Source organism: Momordica charantia (assembly GCF_013281855.1).
Source record: "Momordica charantia cultivar OHB3-1 chromosome 1 unlocalized genomic scaffold, Mcharantia_2.0 BLBB01000001.1, whole genome shotgun sequence".
Taxonomy (NCBI): domain Eukaryota; kingdom Viridiplantae; phylum Streptophyta; class Magnoliopsida; order Cucurbitales; family Cucurbitaceae; genus Momordica; species Momordica charantia.
The window spans coordinates 9035374-9055358 of NW_028275157.1; the positions used below are offsets into that span (position 1 = coordinate 9035374).

General features: G+C 31.8%; 1 protein-coding gene across 1 annotated transcript; it reads right to left on the minus strand.

The window, feature by feature from the left end:
- Nucleotides 1-1427: 1427 nt before the first annotated feature.
- Nucleotides 1428-2831, minus strand: LOC111023023 (uncharacterized). The gene has a single exon (XM_022300362.1). The coding sequence runs from the start codon at nucleotides 2829-2831 to the stop codon at nucleotides 1428-1430; it is 1404 nt and encodes a 467-aa protein (XP_022156054.1).
- Nucleotides 2832-19985: the final 17154 nt, after the last annotated feature.

Here is a 19985-nt window from a genome sequence, read left to right on the forward strand (position 1 = left end):
TCTCAAATTGTGGTGGGAATAATGCTATAATAATATGTGATACTATTTGAAAAATGCTATAAATGTAAAAAAAAAAAAAAAAAAACGCTATGAAAACATTTCTATAATATTTTTGCAAAGTTAATAAAAGTTTGTCATAGCACTTTATGACTGCTATTAAAGGTTAATAATGGCATAATTATGTAATATTTAATAGTGTTTAGCATGACTAAAAAAAACGCTATAAAAAGTAAGGTATTTTCCCTAACATCGACTACCACAACGTCTGAAAAAACGCTATGAAATCTTTATAATAGCGTTAAAATGATGCTACATAAAATGCTATGGAATATCAACTATAGCGTACGTGACAAGCTATAAAAGGTCTTCCATAACATTTTTTAAAGCTATATAAAGTTTAAAATAGTATTTTCATCAACGCTATGGATAGAATTTATAACATTGCATACATGCAATTAATTATAAGTGAACTTTCTATAACGTTGAGTATAGCATGCCAAAAAAAACGATTATGGAAAGTCTCGCATCGCCTACGATCGCGTCTAAAAACACTATTACCATCTATGATGAAGTTTTTTTCGACGCTATTGTATGTGATATTTGTTGTAGTGTGTGGGTACACCTTGGGTTATGAGAAAACACAATTGGTTGGATCCTGAACCAGTAAAAATGATCGTGGGTTTCTCTTTAGCCTATGATAAAAAAGAGAGTCGATTGGTTTGTTTCTCTTTAGCCTATGATAAAAAAGAGGGTCGATTGGTTTGGTTCTCACCCGTAAGAGAGCCGACACAGTAAAATACCCAAGAAGGAGTCTTGGGGAGTGGAGTAGAGATTTCCGAACCACTATAAAAATTCCTGACGTCATCTCCCTCTCTACTCTTTAATATGTGCATTTAAATTTTGTTTGATTTTTGTTATTCTTAAAATTATTTTTTTAAAATCTTAAAGTTGGTACGCAACCCTATTAACCCCCCTCTAGTGTTCTATATCGATATATCGTACACTTCTGAGCCATCAAGGAGTCCGAGCATTGCAAGGGGATCCTCGTCAATGAGGCCCTCCCTGGCGTGGCCCGGAGCTCTCCTTCAGCCATTAGTAATTCCAACCAAATGTAAAATCATAAATTTGTAGAGATAAATAAGCAAAAACTTTTTATATACAAGCTCCCATGTTCATAAGTTTAAAATCATTAAAGTTATTAAAAATACTTTTTCAAAGTTGTAACTTTATATATATTATAGATTAGAGATATAAAATTGTACTTAAAAGACATAAAACAAGGCAATAGTGATCACAACAGTGAAGAGAACACATATAGATTACATAAGATATATCTTGGGTCGACCAAATTTATTTATGATGGCTAGTAGCCTTATTTAAAGATTATAACTAGGAACATAAGTGGAATCGACCCAAACAACATCAGCTTAAAGTGGTTCATCTTTGGCCTCATACTTGAAGTTGTAGCAATTGGCCCCAGTGTACAGACCATCTTCATATAATTCAATCACTGTTTCCCCATTCATAAGAACGTCACGTTGATAATACGAGAAGGGGACATCACAGTAACCTTGTGTTGCTAATAGACTGACAGTCATCTTAGTCATTGGTGGCACAACTACGGTGTGTGTAGTCTCTATCTCATCTGTTGTCTCTCGAGTTTCTCCCCAAGTGTATTCTCCTGAAAACTCTGCAGAAATGGTGACTCGGCCCTGTGCAATCACTGGAATACCAGCTCTGAAGGTTGCCTTCACGCCAAGCTTGGCTGAAAGAGTGGAAGACCATGTATTAGTCACCCTATTGGTATAGGAGAACCTAATAGTTATTGTGTTCGGTTCATTGGTATTATTAACAGCATTGCCGTTGGCCATGGCGATGATATTTTCGCCATATATTCGTGCATCGAAAAGATGAAAATCTACGTTATAGATGCTTCTTGAAAGAACAAGCTCATGTATCTCCATGCGTGCCTCATTAGTTATGGTGGAAACCCAAGCATTAAGGCAATCTGTCTTGCCTTCCGTTGTGAGCCCTATGCAAAAATGATTGTTACCTAAGTTGCGAAGTGCCACTATATTGTTAGCGACTTTCACAGGCTTAAATAAGGTATGTTTGTTATTTGCAGTGGGGTCAGTGGAATCTGCCCAAATCCAATTAGGACTGAGTCTCCAAAATTTACCAAAGTGGTTCGACTTAATACGAACATCCCCATGCCTTGTGAATGAAACCTCATTTCCTACTGCTGGGTCTGCCATGTCATTCGCAGAAAATTCTTGATACTCGTGTCTTTGAAGCCATATTGCTTTAAGGAACTTGCCTCGATTACCACCTTTGAATGCAACGTGTTTGGGAAAAATAAAGAATGATTCCCAATCCATAACAATATGAAGGTCACCAAAGTTACGGGGTGGAGCTGAAGATGTCATGATGAATAAGCATTCATTATGAATTGAACCATCCCTCGAACTACATGTGTTGAACCCAAGTTGGACATGCTTAATTCGGTATGCTTGATTGCCAGAATCATGGATGGGTTCAAACAACGTACATGACCAATTGGATTCATCTTCATTTGGCTCATCAGCTGCTGCAACCACGTACCGAGAATTCATGGAAGGGCGAACCCAATATTTGTTGCTGTAACAACACCTTATATTCACATACCTTTTCCCAACTTTTGCAGGCTCCACTTCATACTTTGTGTAAGGTGTTACCACATCATGTGAGTCATACTTCACATATCCATGAATTTGAACATCTTCTTTTACGAACCTCAAATATAAGTCATCTGCCAAAGATCTCAAACCCACGTACTTTGGGAGCAAGGCCATTTCTCTCTTTCTTGCTAACTTTTCACTCTTTGCTGTGCTTCAAACCTCAAACTCAAACTGACTATTTATACATAAATTATTGCCTCTCAGCTAGTTGGGTACACAAATTACACACTACTAAATCATATATCATGTTTTTTTACAACAAATGTGTTGAATAGGAGAACATTGAATGCCTCCAAGCTAAGATACAATAAATGTGTCTGTTTCATATAACTTTATGTGGTTTGGTAATTAAAACAATTGAACACATCTCATCATTACATGTATGTCATCCTAGATGTTAAATTTATAACATTAACTTCAAAATGGGAGCAAAAGTGGTATATGGAGTTGTGTTATGGATAGGAAAAACCCTATTTTCTATCCTTTGAATTCCCTTTATTTAAATTTAAAGAATTAAAAGGCTCGAAAAGAAAATAATCATAATCGAGGTATGCCACAAAACTCTACTATTTGCTACGCTTTTCATAAAACTCCAATTCTGACTTAAGCATCGAAATGTGTGTGGCTGGCACCACACTGGTGTGTAACCTTTGTATTTTGCAGGGTTCATCGATTCCTTTCATTCTAGAAGATTAGATTGGTGCAAATTTGGTAGATTCCAAATGACCAAATTTCAGCATCAACGAAACAACCACAAATGTAGTATAATTTAGATATGTAATATTAAAAAAATAGCACCTAATAGAAAACTTTTACGAATGTAGAAAATTTAAAATATAAGAATTATTTTTAATACAACAAATATAGGTGAGGGAATGAACCTCCAACCTTTAGGAAAGGAAGAAGATCAATGAATGGTTGAGCTAAGCTGGGTATGATTGGCAAATTAAAATTGAAGAAATAGTGATTATTGTTGATCATTATATCCGTATATCAACGTTTTGATAGGACTGCAGTTAATAAATATTTTACTTTGAATATCTTAGAACCTCTGTTGGCAACAACTATAGTAGGATTAGATGCTTAAACCTAGGGGTGCACAACCAAACCGATAAAATCGATGAAACCGAAAAATCGAACCGAAAACCGAACTGAATTTTCAGTTTTTACAGGTTTGCGGTTCGGTTCGGTTTAATAAAATAGTCAAACCGAAATTTCAGTTCGGTTTCAGTTTCAAGAGTCGAAAACCGATATTAAAACCGAACCGAATATATAATTATATATAGATATTATTATTATTATTTATATTATACAACATTTAAAGGCATGACACAAGTGCCAATGCCACCTCGAATCCCTCAAGACAGCTGCCACCTTGCATGCAGCCTTTGATTTAATGGTTGCTGGCTTGCAGCTTTATATTAATTTTTTTTTTCAAAATTTTTTTATTCACTTTCTTCAATCATTTTTCATTCTTTTTTTCTTCCATTTCCCTCCCCATTTGGTTTCTTCCTTCTCCAATTTCCCTGCCTTTTCTTTCTTCCTTCTAATTTCTCCCTTATTACCTTCATGACTGTGCTGCGACCACCACGGTTGCTACCAATCACCGCTCCAACCTCGCCACTACCATCTGCCAACTCCGCCGCTGCCGACCATCAACTCCGACCTCGTCTCTGTCATCTACCAACTCCGTCGTTGCCAGCCACCAACTCCGACCCCTTTGATGCACAAGTCAGACTTCGGTGAAAACAAGAAAAAAGTGCACTTGAAATATACGCCGCTTTTCTAGCCCAGAAACCGACTAAACCGAACCGAACCGAACCAAATTTCGGTGTGGTTTGAAACTTTCTTCTTTTCAAGTTTCGGTTTCGATTTGACTCTAAAACCGAACCAAACCGAATCGTGAATACCCCTGCTTAAACCCTCACCAAGAGGACAAAAATTAGGCTAAAATACCATTTTTATCCTTGTACTTTAGAACTTATTCTATTTGAGTGTCTGTACTTTCAAATATCTAGATTTAGCCCATGTACCTCAACAAATCTTAAAAGTAGTTGTCTATTGTTTGTTTATGTTTAACTTTCCATTGGAAATTTTAGTTTGTGCCGGTGGTCTTCGCTCTATAAAATTTTGGAAACGTATTCACACCGTCTCTTTCAAAAACCTGACGAAATTTGACGTGGCTTTTGAGTTGTTAAATGGAGTAGCGACAGACGTGACTTTCAAAATATATATATATGAATGCTAAACACGGGGTAAATTGGCAATTTAAATTGTTTTCACTTATTTGCTTTTATTAATGACCGAAAATATTGTTGATTATTAATAGTTTTTATTGGGAGTTGTTTATTATTAATGACCGCAAAAGTTTTGCATTATTCTGGACTTTTTATTATTATTATTATTATTTATTTGCTCTCATTAATTTTTTTTTCTTGTGGGTTATTTTTTGATTTTTTCCCACAACTGTTTCTTCCATCCGACAACCTTTTATTACTTTTTTCTTCTTTCTTTTCTTTTTTTTCCTCCCTATTTACTTTTTCTTGATTTTCCCTGCCATTCGACTCTATCACTATTTTCATCCTAATATCTCTTTCAACTTTTGATTGGTATTTCACGGGCAAAATTAGGGTGTTTTAAAAACGGTAACTTTTCACTTTCTCATCGAATAAAATCGAATAAAAACTAAAAATACGTTGATTTATTTTGCCATATCTTGCTTTTGTCATGACCTAATTACAAATTTAATATGAGATGTTCATGCATTAGGATATGTTTTCTTTGTTTATTTTATTTTGTTTATTCCTTTGTCTTTATTTCTATTATGATCGATTCATTTGTAATGGAAACATTCTTGGATTCTTGAGGATAAAACTCAAAATTCCAAGAGGCTTAAATTTGATTTTGAATATGTTTTCTAAAGAAAATGTACAATTTAAATTGATATTATTTATCCCCATGTTTTGGTTAAAAAAATAATTAAATTACTAATACAAATTGTTTGTATTTTATTTTTTCCTAAAAAAATTATCTGTGTGAACAAATAATTATCTTTTCTTTAAAAAATTGAAAAAAGATGTATTTCGTTTTTGTAATTTTTTTTATAAGGAAAATTTTGTTGTTAAAGAAACGTTTAAATTATTAAAAAAAAAAACAGAATTTCTATACAGACATTTCCTCCATGATATTTAAACACCCCCTAAATTTCCCAACAGTAAACCATGACAAAAGTTCAAACCTCATGCCAGGCTTTCTTACGATTTTTTTTTCTTTTTATACACTTTTGCAATTTTTAAAAATATATGTTTTTCAAGTAATTTTAAATTTTATGTCCAATTATGTCTATAATTTGGACTATCCATTCTTTTTTAATAAATTTAAATTGATAACTTTGAAGTGTCGTAATTTTTATTTTCTATTCAAATTTATTTTAATTCACTCATCCATTTAAACCAAAAAAAATTGCTAATATAAATATTGTTCAAAGGTTAAGACATCCTACTTCTTGTCGAGAGATGGGAAGTTTAATTCATTTCCACATTAGTTGTACTAAAAAAAATAAAAACACAAATTTAAATAGAAAAATACAAAAAAAAAAAATTCACTAATTTAATAAAAATAAAGTTTCTCAATTTAGTTTGATTAATGCACCAAATCCATTATTAAATAACTCTACTAAAACTTACAAATCTAGATTAAAAAACTCAATTCTAATGTTGTTTTTGTTTAAATCATGTTAATTCCATACCAAATATGTGTTTTCTAGCTCATTTGACACATTTAAGAATAGCTTTTTCAATTCTCTCTAAAGAAGAATAGTTTTCAAAAAATTTTCAAATGAAAATTTATCAACGGGTAACATTTGACACTTTTTAGAGTTAAGTCGAAGATCGCATTGTTAACCCATCTCCACATTTGTTTTGTATTATTTAACTCACCTCCACTTCAATAGTTTTTCTAAATTATATGAGAATAATATAGAAAAAACGTAATTCATGAGAATAAAAATTATTTATATAATGAATAATACAGAAGAAACGGGATTCATGAGAATAAAAAGTTATTTATAAAAATAATAATATAGAAAAAATAGGATTGATGAGAAGACAAAGTTATTTATAGAAAGAATAATATAGGAAAAACGTGATTCCTGAGGGAAAAAAAAGTTGTTTATGGAAAGAATAATACGGGAAAAACATTCATTCAAAAAAAAAAATACAGGAAAAACATGATTGATGAGAAGAAAAAAGTTATTTACAGAGAGAATAATATAGAAAAAACATGATTGATAAAAAGAAAAAGTTATTTATAGAAAGAATAATATAGAAAAAAACATTATTGATGAGAAGAAAAAGTTATTTATGGAAATAATAATATATAAAAAACATGATTGATGAGAAGAAAAACGTTATTTATAGAAAAAATAAGAATAAAAAGTTATTTATAGAAAAAATAATATAATAATAAATGTATGTTTTGCTACAATTAATCAACCACAAAAAAGTAATTTATGAGAATCACGTTTTTTTCTACATTATTCTTTCTAAAAAAAACTTTTTCTAATAATGAATCATGCTTTTTTTTCTATATTATTCTCATATACCAATATTTATACTTTCATATGTCAGAAATATATATATATATATAGCAGCTAAAAAATAATTACGAATATAGAAAAAATAAAATAGAAGAATCAGTAGTTATCGTGGATCATTATATGCTTATATCAATCTTTTGAAAACATCATATTTTTTCCTTTTCTTTATTTATTTATTTATTTTTTCCTTTCTAGATTGATAAGGCCACAGTTCTTGTTGCTCGTCAAAGCCGTAGCTTGCTGTCTATTAAACGAGCCTTCACAGCCCGCCCGACCTCTATCTTTTTGAATCTTAAGTAAAGTTTGTCATTGATTTACCATGCATAAAATAAATCAATATACTAATTACTATTATTTAAGAATATGAACGATTTGGAAATTTAAAAAACAATTACCATATTTGCAATTATTATTTTAAAATTGATATACTTTTTTAATTACTTTCCAAATATACATATGAAAGTTTAATATTATTTTATTTTGGTCCTAAAACATCTGTTTTGGTACTTGAACTTTATAAAAGTAAACCTTTTGATCCGTATTATTTTTATTTTTATTTTAATAGTTAATAATATGATCTGAGTATGAGTTCTAGTGTGTTAATGTGAGCATGTATTCAGACCATGACTATTGAAAAGCAAATTTTGGTTGAAAAATAATCTAATGAGGACCAAAGTGGTTAATTTTTTAAAGTTCTAGGGTTAAAATAAACATTATGAAGGTTCCTGGACAAAAGTATTTTATTTTTTCTTTTATTTTGCTTCTTCTTCTAGAGCTCAAGGACTGAATTATACATTTTAGAAATTCAAATTCAAAGATCAAAATAGACCAAAGTTAAAAATGAAGGAACAAAATAGGATTGTACTTAGAAAAAAAAGGAACAAAATAGGATTAAATTTAAACCTATGTATATAAATTTTAAAGAAACTGAAAAGAAAGAAAATTTATGATAAAACTCTTTCAAACAAAATGGCTTACGTGAACCACTACTGCTAAGTGTACTGCAAAACTTTTTGGTTGCAAAAACCAGAAACTACGGTTAAAATATCAATTTTAACCCAATTTTTACCCTAAAATTCCAATTATCAAATTACACCTTAAAATCCGATAAATTTTTAAAGTGTTGCAGTTCATTTTGATAAGTTTTTGTTTCGAAGAATTATTGGAAAAAGTATTTTTATGTGCCTCTGATGATTTATTAAGCATATATTTTATATGAAATGGATAGGATTAAGATTAAAAAAAAAAAAAACAACATTAGAACACTGTCTTTTAAAGAAAAATAAAATTGGATAAGTATTGTCGATCTCATGTTAAACACGTTGTTATAAAACATCGAGTTATATGATGTAGGAAGTTAATTAATCTGAAGTTAGTTGGTCTGTGTTTGAGGTATAGAGTTATTTTTGTGTTTTGCGTCTAGAGTTGTTTACTCAGAGTTATGAAGCTGGGGTTATTATACCTACTTAGATATAGATTCCAACAATATATATATTACTTGACATTATAATTAATAGAGTTTTTTTCCCATCAAATTTTTCGATTGGAATTTTAAGTTACATTATTTGATGAATACCCTAAGGCACCGTTTGTTTCGTGCGAATCCAAGATTCTCGTGCAGTAATGTAAGATGTTCGGATATCTCGAGATGTCCGGGTATCCTAGGATGCCCATACGGGGGCATCTTACGAGTTTTAGATGTCCCTTTTGAAACACGGATTTCCAAGATTTCCGTGCTGAGTGCATCTACTTTTTACATTTTTGCACTTCATTTTTTCTCCATATATTTTCTTTCATCAATTTTTTAAAATTTTTCCTAAAAAATTTCTTTATTTTTATCTTTTAATTTATAATTAAAATAAATTAATATACTCATCGTTTAATAAATAACTTTATGCTATTAAGTATATTTGTACATTAGATTTACATGTAAAAAAAATACAATTAAATTATATAATATACCCATTTATTTTTAATATTGTGAAGGAATTACATTATTAATAATATTTATTATCATATATATATAATTGTAAAGCAACATTTTTTAATATTTTTCTTCTTAAAAAAATATAATGTGATGATAGGATAAATAAATTTTACCGTAATTGTCCTTTTTGGAAAACTATTAAAATTAAAAATGAAACTTATATTAAATTAATAATAAATTAATTTGTTCTACAAAATAACATATAAAAAATAAAATAAAAGAAGTAGAAAAAAACATATAAAAAATAAAAATATTAAGTTAATTCAAATAAATCTATTATATTAGATGAATTTATAAATTATATAAATATTTGTGAGGGCATTTTTGGAACATTCTATAAATTTAACACATTCCTAGGAATAAATCCTCCAAAACAAACGTGGCTATCTAAATATTCTTGGATATCTTTAAAAATATTCCTACAAAACAAACGTCGTTATCTGAAGATGCCGGACATCTAACATTCCGGACATCTGAAATTTCGGACATCTCTAGATGCCGGTCATCTACATTCTCGAAAAACAAACGACACCTAAAATTTTGTTTAACTACTATAAAAGAGAATATGTATTTATATATATAGTATTGGGTTTAACATTTTATCAAAATGACATTGCATTTCATTCTTTGTTATTTTTGTTAGATAATATGTATATTAAAATTATACAAAATTCTCATTTGTGACTTTTGAAAAAATCAAAAAGTAATAATATTTTTTTAATACATATTTAATTATTTTCTGTCCTTGAGTGTAATTTTAATTCTCTAAACTATTTTAAATTTTTTAGGTTAAAAAATAAAATACTATATATTTATATCATATTAATATGACTAGGTTCAAAATGAATATCATAGATATATATTTGTTACTTTGATTGTGGCTAATTTAAATATTAAACACTTTATTTAATATAGTTTGGTTAAATTAAATATTATTTATTTGAAAATAGAATATACCATTTATATTTTTGTTACTTGAAATTTTATATATATATATCCAAAATAATATACTCTTCTTATTTTAAAATCACGTTGAAAATTATATATATTTTCTTATAACTACGTCTGTTGTTTAAACATGGATAAAAGAGAACAATAATTAAAAGAAAAAATAGACAACTTTTTCACTCAAAGATTCATATTAAATTTAAGTATTTAATTAATTGTATTAAATCAAAGATTAAAATTTAAATAAGTTTAGCTTTTTTACCATTGTTTTATATCAAGACATAACTACAAATGGAATACAATTCATATAAATGTATAGTTTTTATATTCATGATTATAATGGAAAACAATTATATATATTTATATCTTCATATTATAATTTAGAAAACTTCAATGTTTATAACTGGGTTTGTGGAGAGAGAGAGGTGAATCGAAGCAATTAATTTGTCAAAAACAAAATTGAAGCAATTAAAAAAATAATAACAAATAAAAAGAAGAGATAGGATGAAGCGTAGGAAAAAAGAGATGAGAAAGAGGAGATAAACAGATAAAAGTGTGGGACTCACTTGAACAAGCATAAGATAGGTAGAGGAATTGAATAGTTATTTGGGGAGTTGAATAGCGATTGGAAAATACTTTGCTCCTCACAAGTAAGAAAGAATCTTGTTCTTACCACCATTAAATATATGATGACAGAGAGAAATGCAAAAACAAAAGTTTTTTTTTAAATTAATGAGCTGTCAAATATTTAAGGGTGGTAAGGACAAGATTCCTCCTTACTAGTGAGGAGCCACATATTTCTTGCAGTGATTTGGGTAGAGTTTCAACTCAACCCCAACCCACCTAACTCGTTGTCCCCAAATACACCAAACCATAAATTCATTTTTTATAGTAAAATTTAAGAGAATAAACATAAACACATGCATACATATATTTTCCAAAAAAGTTAAATTACAAGTCACTCTTAGGATGAATCATGTTTTTCTTACATTATTCTTTCTATAAATAAATTTTTTCTCGACAATTTGAACACAGCTTAACTGATTAAGGTATATATATGAATTTAACATATGGTAGAGTTTAACCCCCCCCCCCCCAATAGACTATCATTATGTTATCTAGATGTATGACTTTTGTTCTTACGTGGTAGTGTTGAGTTTGTTGGTATCATTAGTTGCGAATGACTTTTGTAAATATGTAGTATATCTCAATTAGGTGTTGGTTTGTTATATCTAGATGTTTTTATTATGAACCCCCCCATAGACTATCAATATGTTTATCTTAAGTGTATGACTTTTGTTCTTTATGGAGTTCTCTATTAGTGGTAGTGTTGAGTTTGTTGTCTTCTTGTGGTTTTGTTGAGTTTGTTGGAATCATTAATTGTGAATGACTTTTGTAAATATGTAGTACATCTCAATTAGGTGTTTTAGGTTTGTTGTATCTTGGTGTTTTTATTATGAACCCCATCATTATTTTTTCTAGATGTATGACTTTTGTTCTTTGTGGAGTTCACTATTAGTAGTTTTGTTGAGTTTGTTGAGTTTGTGGTTTTGTAGATATAGAGTTGATATATTATTGAGTGTGTTAGTTAGTTGTATCCATGTGTTTTGTGGGTATATTTATTTAGGAATAATGGTTGGAGTTCTATGGTAGTTTTTGGAAGCTAATTACTATCTTTAATCTTGTGGATGTTTTGAAACGTAATGTTAGGAGCGCTTAGATCAAAATATGAGTCATGAAGGAATGAGTAATGAGACTAATGTGGTTGATGATGCAATCAGTAAAGTATTGGATTTTGATTGTGGTTATGTAACAGGATATAAACATGGAGTGACAAAATCAAAGTTGTTCTCTATGACTCAAAAGGATAAAACTATTACATCTCTTCAAGAACAATGCGACTGAATGACATCGGAAATGATTGAGTTGAAGTCTTTGGTATCTTCCCTACTCGCATATAAGGTAAAGTTACTTAACATTGTTTATTTTAAATGATTCTTTCAGACTCCATTATTTCTATACTTTGTACATATAGGCCAAATCAAGCAAACAAAATTCCAATCGTACTGCAAATGTACCGACATCAACACATATTCCATTAGCAAACTTAGGTTCTCCACCGATATGTTTAGCACTATATGTATGTTTGTATTGAATTAGTATTTAAATTTATTAATCTTTGAAATTTTCTATACTGATAAAATTAGAGTATTACCATCAATAATGCTCCACGAAAGTGCATGTTGCTCGAATAGATTAGTTCTGGAGAAGTAATTGCTGAAGGAAGATTGTCTTCTAATGATCCATTAATGATCCATAAGTACTTGTGTATCACATCCCTCTCGATCCAAATATTGTACAAGTGTGGGTTGATATAGTGAAAAAACCAAATTCATATTTATGGAGGCTCACATCCGATATGATGGTTATTGATGATGCTGTTGTTGGGTTTGGTGCCCTTAGCTCGTGTATTTGTAATTAATGAATAAATTATTTATTTATTCAATAAAGAGTTATTATTTCTTTGCATTACTCGTATTCCAATAAACTAAGATTCAAGGTTATTTAATGTAACTGAAATAGTATATAACTAATATACGGTATATATTTAATATACAGTGTATATGTTGTTCGAATTCGCAAGTGTACGAATCGTCACAAGTAATATAGAAGTAAGTAAAGTATCGGCTCCATAGGGAATGAATGATTACTAATTATCAAATTCTCCACTTCAATTTTATTTGAATGTCAGACATTTAATGGTGGTGAAATTAAGTAATCCTAAAAGAAACTAGTTCAATAACAGAAGAAAATAGCACAACTATCAAGAATCAAGAGTAAATCCAAGTGGATTAAACTCTAGAGCATGACTTCACCGATATCGCCCTTTAACTCTCCCTACTACTTTCGAAACTTTTCTAAACAATGGTTGTTGGCAGATTCTACCCTATTGACTCGATATTCTTTCTCAAGCAATAACGATTTTTTTCGAAAAGTAGAGCATCTATATCTCTATGACTACTCCAACAATTCAAATAATTAAGCACGCAGAACCCAAAAACTATGCCACAAAATTTACAAGAATATCTCTATCTCTTGCTTTAATTTGGGAGAACTATTCAAATTCAGTCAATAATCTTGTTTCTCAACCTCGATTTATGACAAGGAATCAATGTAAAGAATGACCAAATCTAAACAATGCAATAAGAATAGAAAAAGTTTTCACAACCAACAAGTTTAGAAAGAAAATCAAACAAAGAACATGGAAGAATGAAGTTTGATAAAGGCTACATCAAGGCCCTAGAAAAGTGTATTTAGTTCATGCTTGAATCCAAAAAGTAAATCTCAATCAACATCATTGAAGGAAGTCGAAGCTAAAAGTGATAAAGAATAAGAGAAAGAAAACAAATCCGGTGATCTCTCGAGCCTCCGTTCTTCGCGTTCCTTCCGATCTTCTCAAAATCCCAACTTTTCTCTCTAAAAAAAGTCACTTTTCATCTTAAAACCCTCTATTTTTTCTCCTCTACTGCTAGGGATAAAGTGAGAAATTTAACAAAATTCTGTCGACAGTGCCTAGGCGCCCAAACGCGTGCATGTAAAATCACCGCTTCAACATTCGTAGTGCCTAGGTGCCCTGTTGAGCGCCTAGGGGCTCAACATTTTGCAGGTCGGCGCCTAGGCGCCCAACATTCTGCCATTTTGTCAATTTTCGATGCCTAGGCGTCCAATGCACTGGAATTTGGCTCGCTTTTGCTTATTTATTTGCTATTTTTCTCCTCTTTTTCAACTCAAGTACTACAAAAGAAAGAAATACTGAAAACAATTAAACTATCTTAAGAAAATGTCTGTAAAAACTGTCAAATAACTCAAAAACACTCTAAATTACTAAATGCAAAATTCACTCATCAGTATATATTTGATATACAAGTGGATAATGTTACAGTAATAACCTAAATGGTTTATAGTACATGGATAAGGTTGGATACCTTATCTTGGTAACACTATGGATATGGTCCGCTTTGTAATAGTTACAAACGACTCTATCCAGGTCGTTCATGTGGAAATATGTGAGTGGGGGTATCCTATACAATGAGTTTATATAAGATCGGACTGTGAAATAATGAATCTTTAGTTATAACACCATAAACTAACTAGATTAATATTTCATAGGATGACCAGGTAACTCGATCTTAATCCTGAGCGAGTTATGAACTCCTACCTATAAAGGATCGTCCTTTGATTTGTATAGGTGAGAGTGGCCCGAGTGTTGGGTGTGTTGCCCTAAACTCGTAGTTTGTAATTATGTAAAAACAAATTTATATTCAATAAAGTTATGTTTTCATATTCAATCAAATTGTTGTTGAATTTATTGTCAAAATCCAATAAACTCAACATCCAAGGTTATTTTCATGTAACCGGGACAGTATATATACTGGGTATATATTTGATATACCCCCGATATACAAGTGGATAATGTCCCGGGAATAACCTAAAGGGTCTCTAGTATATGGATAAGGTTGGATACCATATCTTGGCAACACAATGGATACGGTCCATTTTGTAAGTGTTACAAACGACCTGATCCAAGTCGTTCGTGTGGAGACATGCGAGTGAGGGTATCTTATACAATAAGTTTGTATAAGATCGAACCAGGAATAACAAATCTTTAGATGTATCACCATTGACTAATAGATTGCTATTCCATAGAATGACCATACAACTCATTCTCAATCTTGAGTGAGTTGTGGACTCTGCCTGTGGAGGCTCGTTCTTTGATTTGAATGGGTTAGAATGACCCGAGTTGTTGACACAACATTACCATTTTGGAGACGAGACCGAGTGGGGAGCTGAGAACATAACTTCATAAGATGGAATTCATGTTGGGTTTTATGCCCTAAACTCGTGGTTTGTAAACATAAAACAAATATTTATTCAATAAAGTTGTTATTGATATTTCTCTTACAATTGATTTTTCGAGATCCTCTTATAAATTCTATCCATATACGTTCTGATCGCCACTACATTAACTCAAATCCAATAAACTAACATCCAAGGTTATGTCATATAATTGGAACTGTATATAATAGATATATAGTATATTTAATATACATCGTATATATATGATATTCAATGTATATATATATATAGTAAATATTCGATATGCAGGTGGATAATGTTCCAGTAGTAACCTAAAGGGTCTATAGTATATGGATAAAGTTGGGTACCTTATCCTGATAACACTATAGATACGACCTACTTTGTAATAGTTACAAATGACTTAATCCAGGTTGTTCGTGTGGAGACATACTAGTGGGGGTATCCTATACAATGAGTTTGTATAAGACCGAACCGCGAAATAATTAATCTTTAGCTGTAACACCGTTAACTAATGGATTAATATTTCAATAGGATGACCAGGTAACTCGATCTCAATCCTAGTGAGTTATGGACTCCTGTCTTAAAGCTCGTCCTTTGATTTGTACGGATGAGAGTGGGCCGAGTCGCCGACTCAATATTCCTACCATTTTGGGAACGAGACCGAGTGGAGAGCTGAGAACATAACTAAACAAGATGGAATTCACTCATTCCTGACTTTAGGGTAAGTAGATGAGTGTTCTCTTAAGTGCTAACTCCGAGACTTGAACAAGGGGCTCCACCCTCTCATTGGACCAAGAGAGACTTCTGGTTATTGATCGGACCATAACCGGGTTGTTCATTAGAGGATCAGCGGTACTTAAGGTACAAGATGTAACACAGGGGTAAAACGGTAATTTGATCCAATTGTGGTTACGAACACTAGTGAAGGATTGACTTGCCGTTAATGGTCAATATCCATGGACGCAAAAGCTTCTATAGTGAGAAGAGTGTAGTTGTGGGTCTTTAGTGGAGTGACCAATAGTTAACGAATGTTGATTAATATGGTTAATAAGTTTAATCAATTAATCTCGTATCGTTGGAGCTTCCAATCTGTAGATCCATTAGGTCCCCTTGCTAGCTCGTAAAGGATAGTTAAGAACATTTAGTGTTGAAAAGAATTTGAATTGTTCAAATTTGTTAAAAGAAATTAAAAGTTAATTGTATGAGATGCAATAACTATAATGTATCTTTACATTGTAATATAAAGTTAATTTTGAATTAGATTCAAAATTATGAGAGAGATGAATATTAGAATTTGATTCTAATATGGTTGATTAATTTAAGTTTAATTTAATTAAATATGATTTTAATTAAATTAATTTGATAGGCTAATTTGGTTAAATTAAATTATATTTAATTAAATTAATGTGATAGGCTAATTTGGTTAAATTAAATTAAATTAAATTAATAATTCTTTTTGTAATTAATTAAATTAGATTTACTCAATTATTAATTTAATTACATGAAAAAAAAAGAAAAAGAGAAAGAAACGGAAGGAAAAACCTCCCACTCCCCACCATAATGGTGAGAAATGGGGAAGTGAGACTTCCCCCTCACTCCTCCTTCCCTATAAAAGGGAGGTTCTCCACTTTTCTTTTTGGTCGACCAAATACTAACAAGAAACCGCTATCTCAATCTTTTGATTTCCCTCTCAATTTTAAGACGGTTCCCACAAACCGAGTTCTTAACATGTAGAGGATAGCAAGGAAGACTTTTTGGTGGTGTTGGTGTCTACATTGAAGAGGTGTCTTCAAATGTATGTTTCACTAAAACAAGATCGAAGCACACGCATTCACATAGATGTTTTCGGTTTTTAGCATTAGATTTACAGTTTTTTCGCTGATTTGATCAATGTAAGGGCCCATTTTTTAGCGTTTCATTCTGTAAATCGAGTTTGTAAGTCCGTGTCGTTCGTGGCAAGGAGTTGCTGTGAAAAAGTATCAGAAAAGTGAAGAAAAAATCGAAGAAACATGTCGGATAGTGCCTCAACATTGGGGGCGGCGCCGAGGCACTGCCAGGAGCCTAGAAAACTTGAGGCAGTGCACAGTGTGCAGCGCCTAGGCGCTGCCTGTGCGATTTTTTCCCGAGAGCTGCGGAGGCGCTGCAGTGTGGCAGCGCCTAACTGTCGGGAAGAATTTTTTTCTGCTTTTGTTTCATTTCTTAAAGGAAGCAAAAAATCGATCTATTTTGCTATTTAATTATTATGCGTTGTGAATGTATACTTAGTTAGTTCTATATGTTGCAAAAAGTATGCCATATAGTTTAAAATCCTACCATAGGTTAAGCATGTTCATACGTCATATGTATATAATAGTTGTAATGTATGATAGCATGATTCATTTTCATAATTGATTAATATAAGTGTTGTATTAATTAGATGAAAATAAAGTTGCATTGAGCATGACATTACTTTAGTAAATATAATTGTTATATTTATGCATGTCATTGATGGATGATTATAGTTTTAATTTCTTTAAATTTATAAGTGTTATAAGTTTGGTAAATAGAAATTAAAGTCTATAATCAAGAGTTGCATGCAAACCTTAGATCTTTAATAATTAATTTTAAAGGGGTCGAAATTGATTTTAACTTAGGTTATATACTTTTTATTTTCGGTTTTAAATAGGTTTAAAACAACGAAATAAAAGGTTAATATAAAATATTGCCTATAAGGAAACCCTGTCTAAGGAAGGTTCTGTCTAGGTTGAGGTACTTAAGCTGATCGTAAGGGAACACCTCTACCTGGGAACCGACCTGGGGGTTGAATTAGTCAATATTTTATAGCATGTGATAATGTGATTAGTTCGTTAAAGTGTTTAATGAACTAAAACATTAATGTTAAACAAATCCAATATAAAAGTTTTATTGGACAAACTAATAAAGTTAGATAATTTCATTTAGCCGGATTTTACCTAAGTAATAAACCCTAGTTTTAAATTACTAAGTGGGAGGATTAGGTGTATATATAAAATATACCAAGTATATGAGATATTTGTGGTATATATATATACATTCTTTCCCTCACGTTCTCCGTATAAGTTCATCGTGAGTTCCATGCTCGGCTTCGTGTCGTCCTGGGCGCGGGGTGTTTGCATGGTTCAATACCAAGGTGAATGGAGAAAGTATTTATAGTAAGTGGGAGAAGGACGTGTGACAACATATCCTACGATCTCCTCCACTGGTTTGCAACATGAGGTTTCGTACACGGCCTGCGTGTCGTCCTGGAGCGACCACCCCTACGGAGGGTCTGTTGTATGGAATCAAAATCAGGGCGAACTCTAGAAATGGATAAGATCTCTTAGGTTTGCACCAATATTTGTCCTTCTCTACGACAGACTTATTGGGGCAGACCTCTGGGGTCTGAAAATGGTGGGTCATACTTACGGGAAGTTGTTAAGTTTGTCAGTAACTCCTTGACCAAACAAACGGTGACTAACTATTATAGGAAGAAGAGTTATTCTGGTGTAATATTTAGTTGAGAATGTCTCAATTCAGTGAAGGAGTAGCTGATTGTCCCACGGTAGCTGATAACTCTCTAAAAGATAGTTATTTTAGTAAATATTTGGTTGATTTTCCATAATAAAATGTCAAAGTGTGTCTAATTTAGCTCTCAAATCTCATAAATAGTATAAGAAATCGAAGTGCAAGCTAAAAGTCTCATGTCTTGATTGCTTTGGCTAAAAGTTATGCTAAACTCTCGTATTTTTGGCTTAATTGCACACGTTTGGACAGAGAAGACAAGACATGAAGAAAGCCTTGAGCCCAAAAAAGAGTATATAAAGCATGTTCAAGGCAGGGCAGAAGAAAGTTGGAGCGTAGAATCGATGAAGCATGGATTTACAGCGCAGTAATTATCCCAGACACGAGACAAGTTACTATTGCCCGTACAATCTCCAACCGGGTGCCCTAAAATTGGGACCCGATATAAAAGGGACATTTTGACTTAGCCGACACACACAGTTCTCAAGAGAGACACAATTTTTAGTGTTGGAAAAGACAAGGAAGAGGAATCTCACCATTTTCGGAGGAGAGCTGACGACAGAGGAGGATATTCGGCTGCTGCTTCGAGCTGTCATCTCCATTCTCGGTTTTCTTCTCTTTTCTTGAAATGGGTTGTAACCTTTCTTTACCCACTGTATTTTCTTCTTCCTTCATGAGCTAAACCCCATTTTGGGGGAGATTTACATGCTGTAACTGATGAACAACTGAAACTCTAGCTGATTTTCTTTGTTATTAAATAAAACTGTGTTTATTTCTTAATCCTTACTAAACATTGTTGGTCACTCTATTTTGTATGCTAGCGTCTGTGTGACTCGGGAGGGCTTACGAGTAGCTGACTTGCTCTATTTGTGATTAGCTACTTTTTTCTAGTAGGGTCGTGGATACTCAGGAATGCGTCCCCTAATCATGCTTAGAACTTGTGCTTAGTGCTTGGATATTTAGCAACGGGAATTGTGGGTATTCGTGTTTGGGTGTCTCAGAAGGGAACCATGTCGAGTTGAGTATTAACAAATGATTTTGTGCTAGAGCATAGGTTGTGATTCAGTGAAAGCATGCTATGTCTTTTCATATCTGTTTACTCCCCATTTTGTTATTTTGTGATGTAGCTTCTTCTTGTTGTCGACATTTTAAAGCGTGTTCACTGCTGGGTGACTGGGATGTTTATGCTGAATGCACGCACTAAGCGTGGTAACAATTATATAGATGCAAGCGCACACCTGTCAGAGTAATATAAAATGGATGGAGTATCCAAGTATCGATCCTCAAGGACTTCTAAACAATTTCCAAACTCTGAAGTTTTAAAGAATAGTGAATGTTG

Bases quoted from the DNA above. Each gene is read 5' to 3' on its own strand.
- LOC111023023 (XM_022300362.1), bottom strand. From the start codon at position 2,831: ATGGCCTTGCTCCCAAAGTACGTGGGTTTGAGATCTTTGGCAGATGAC.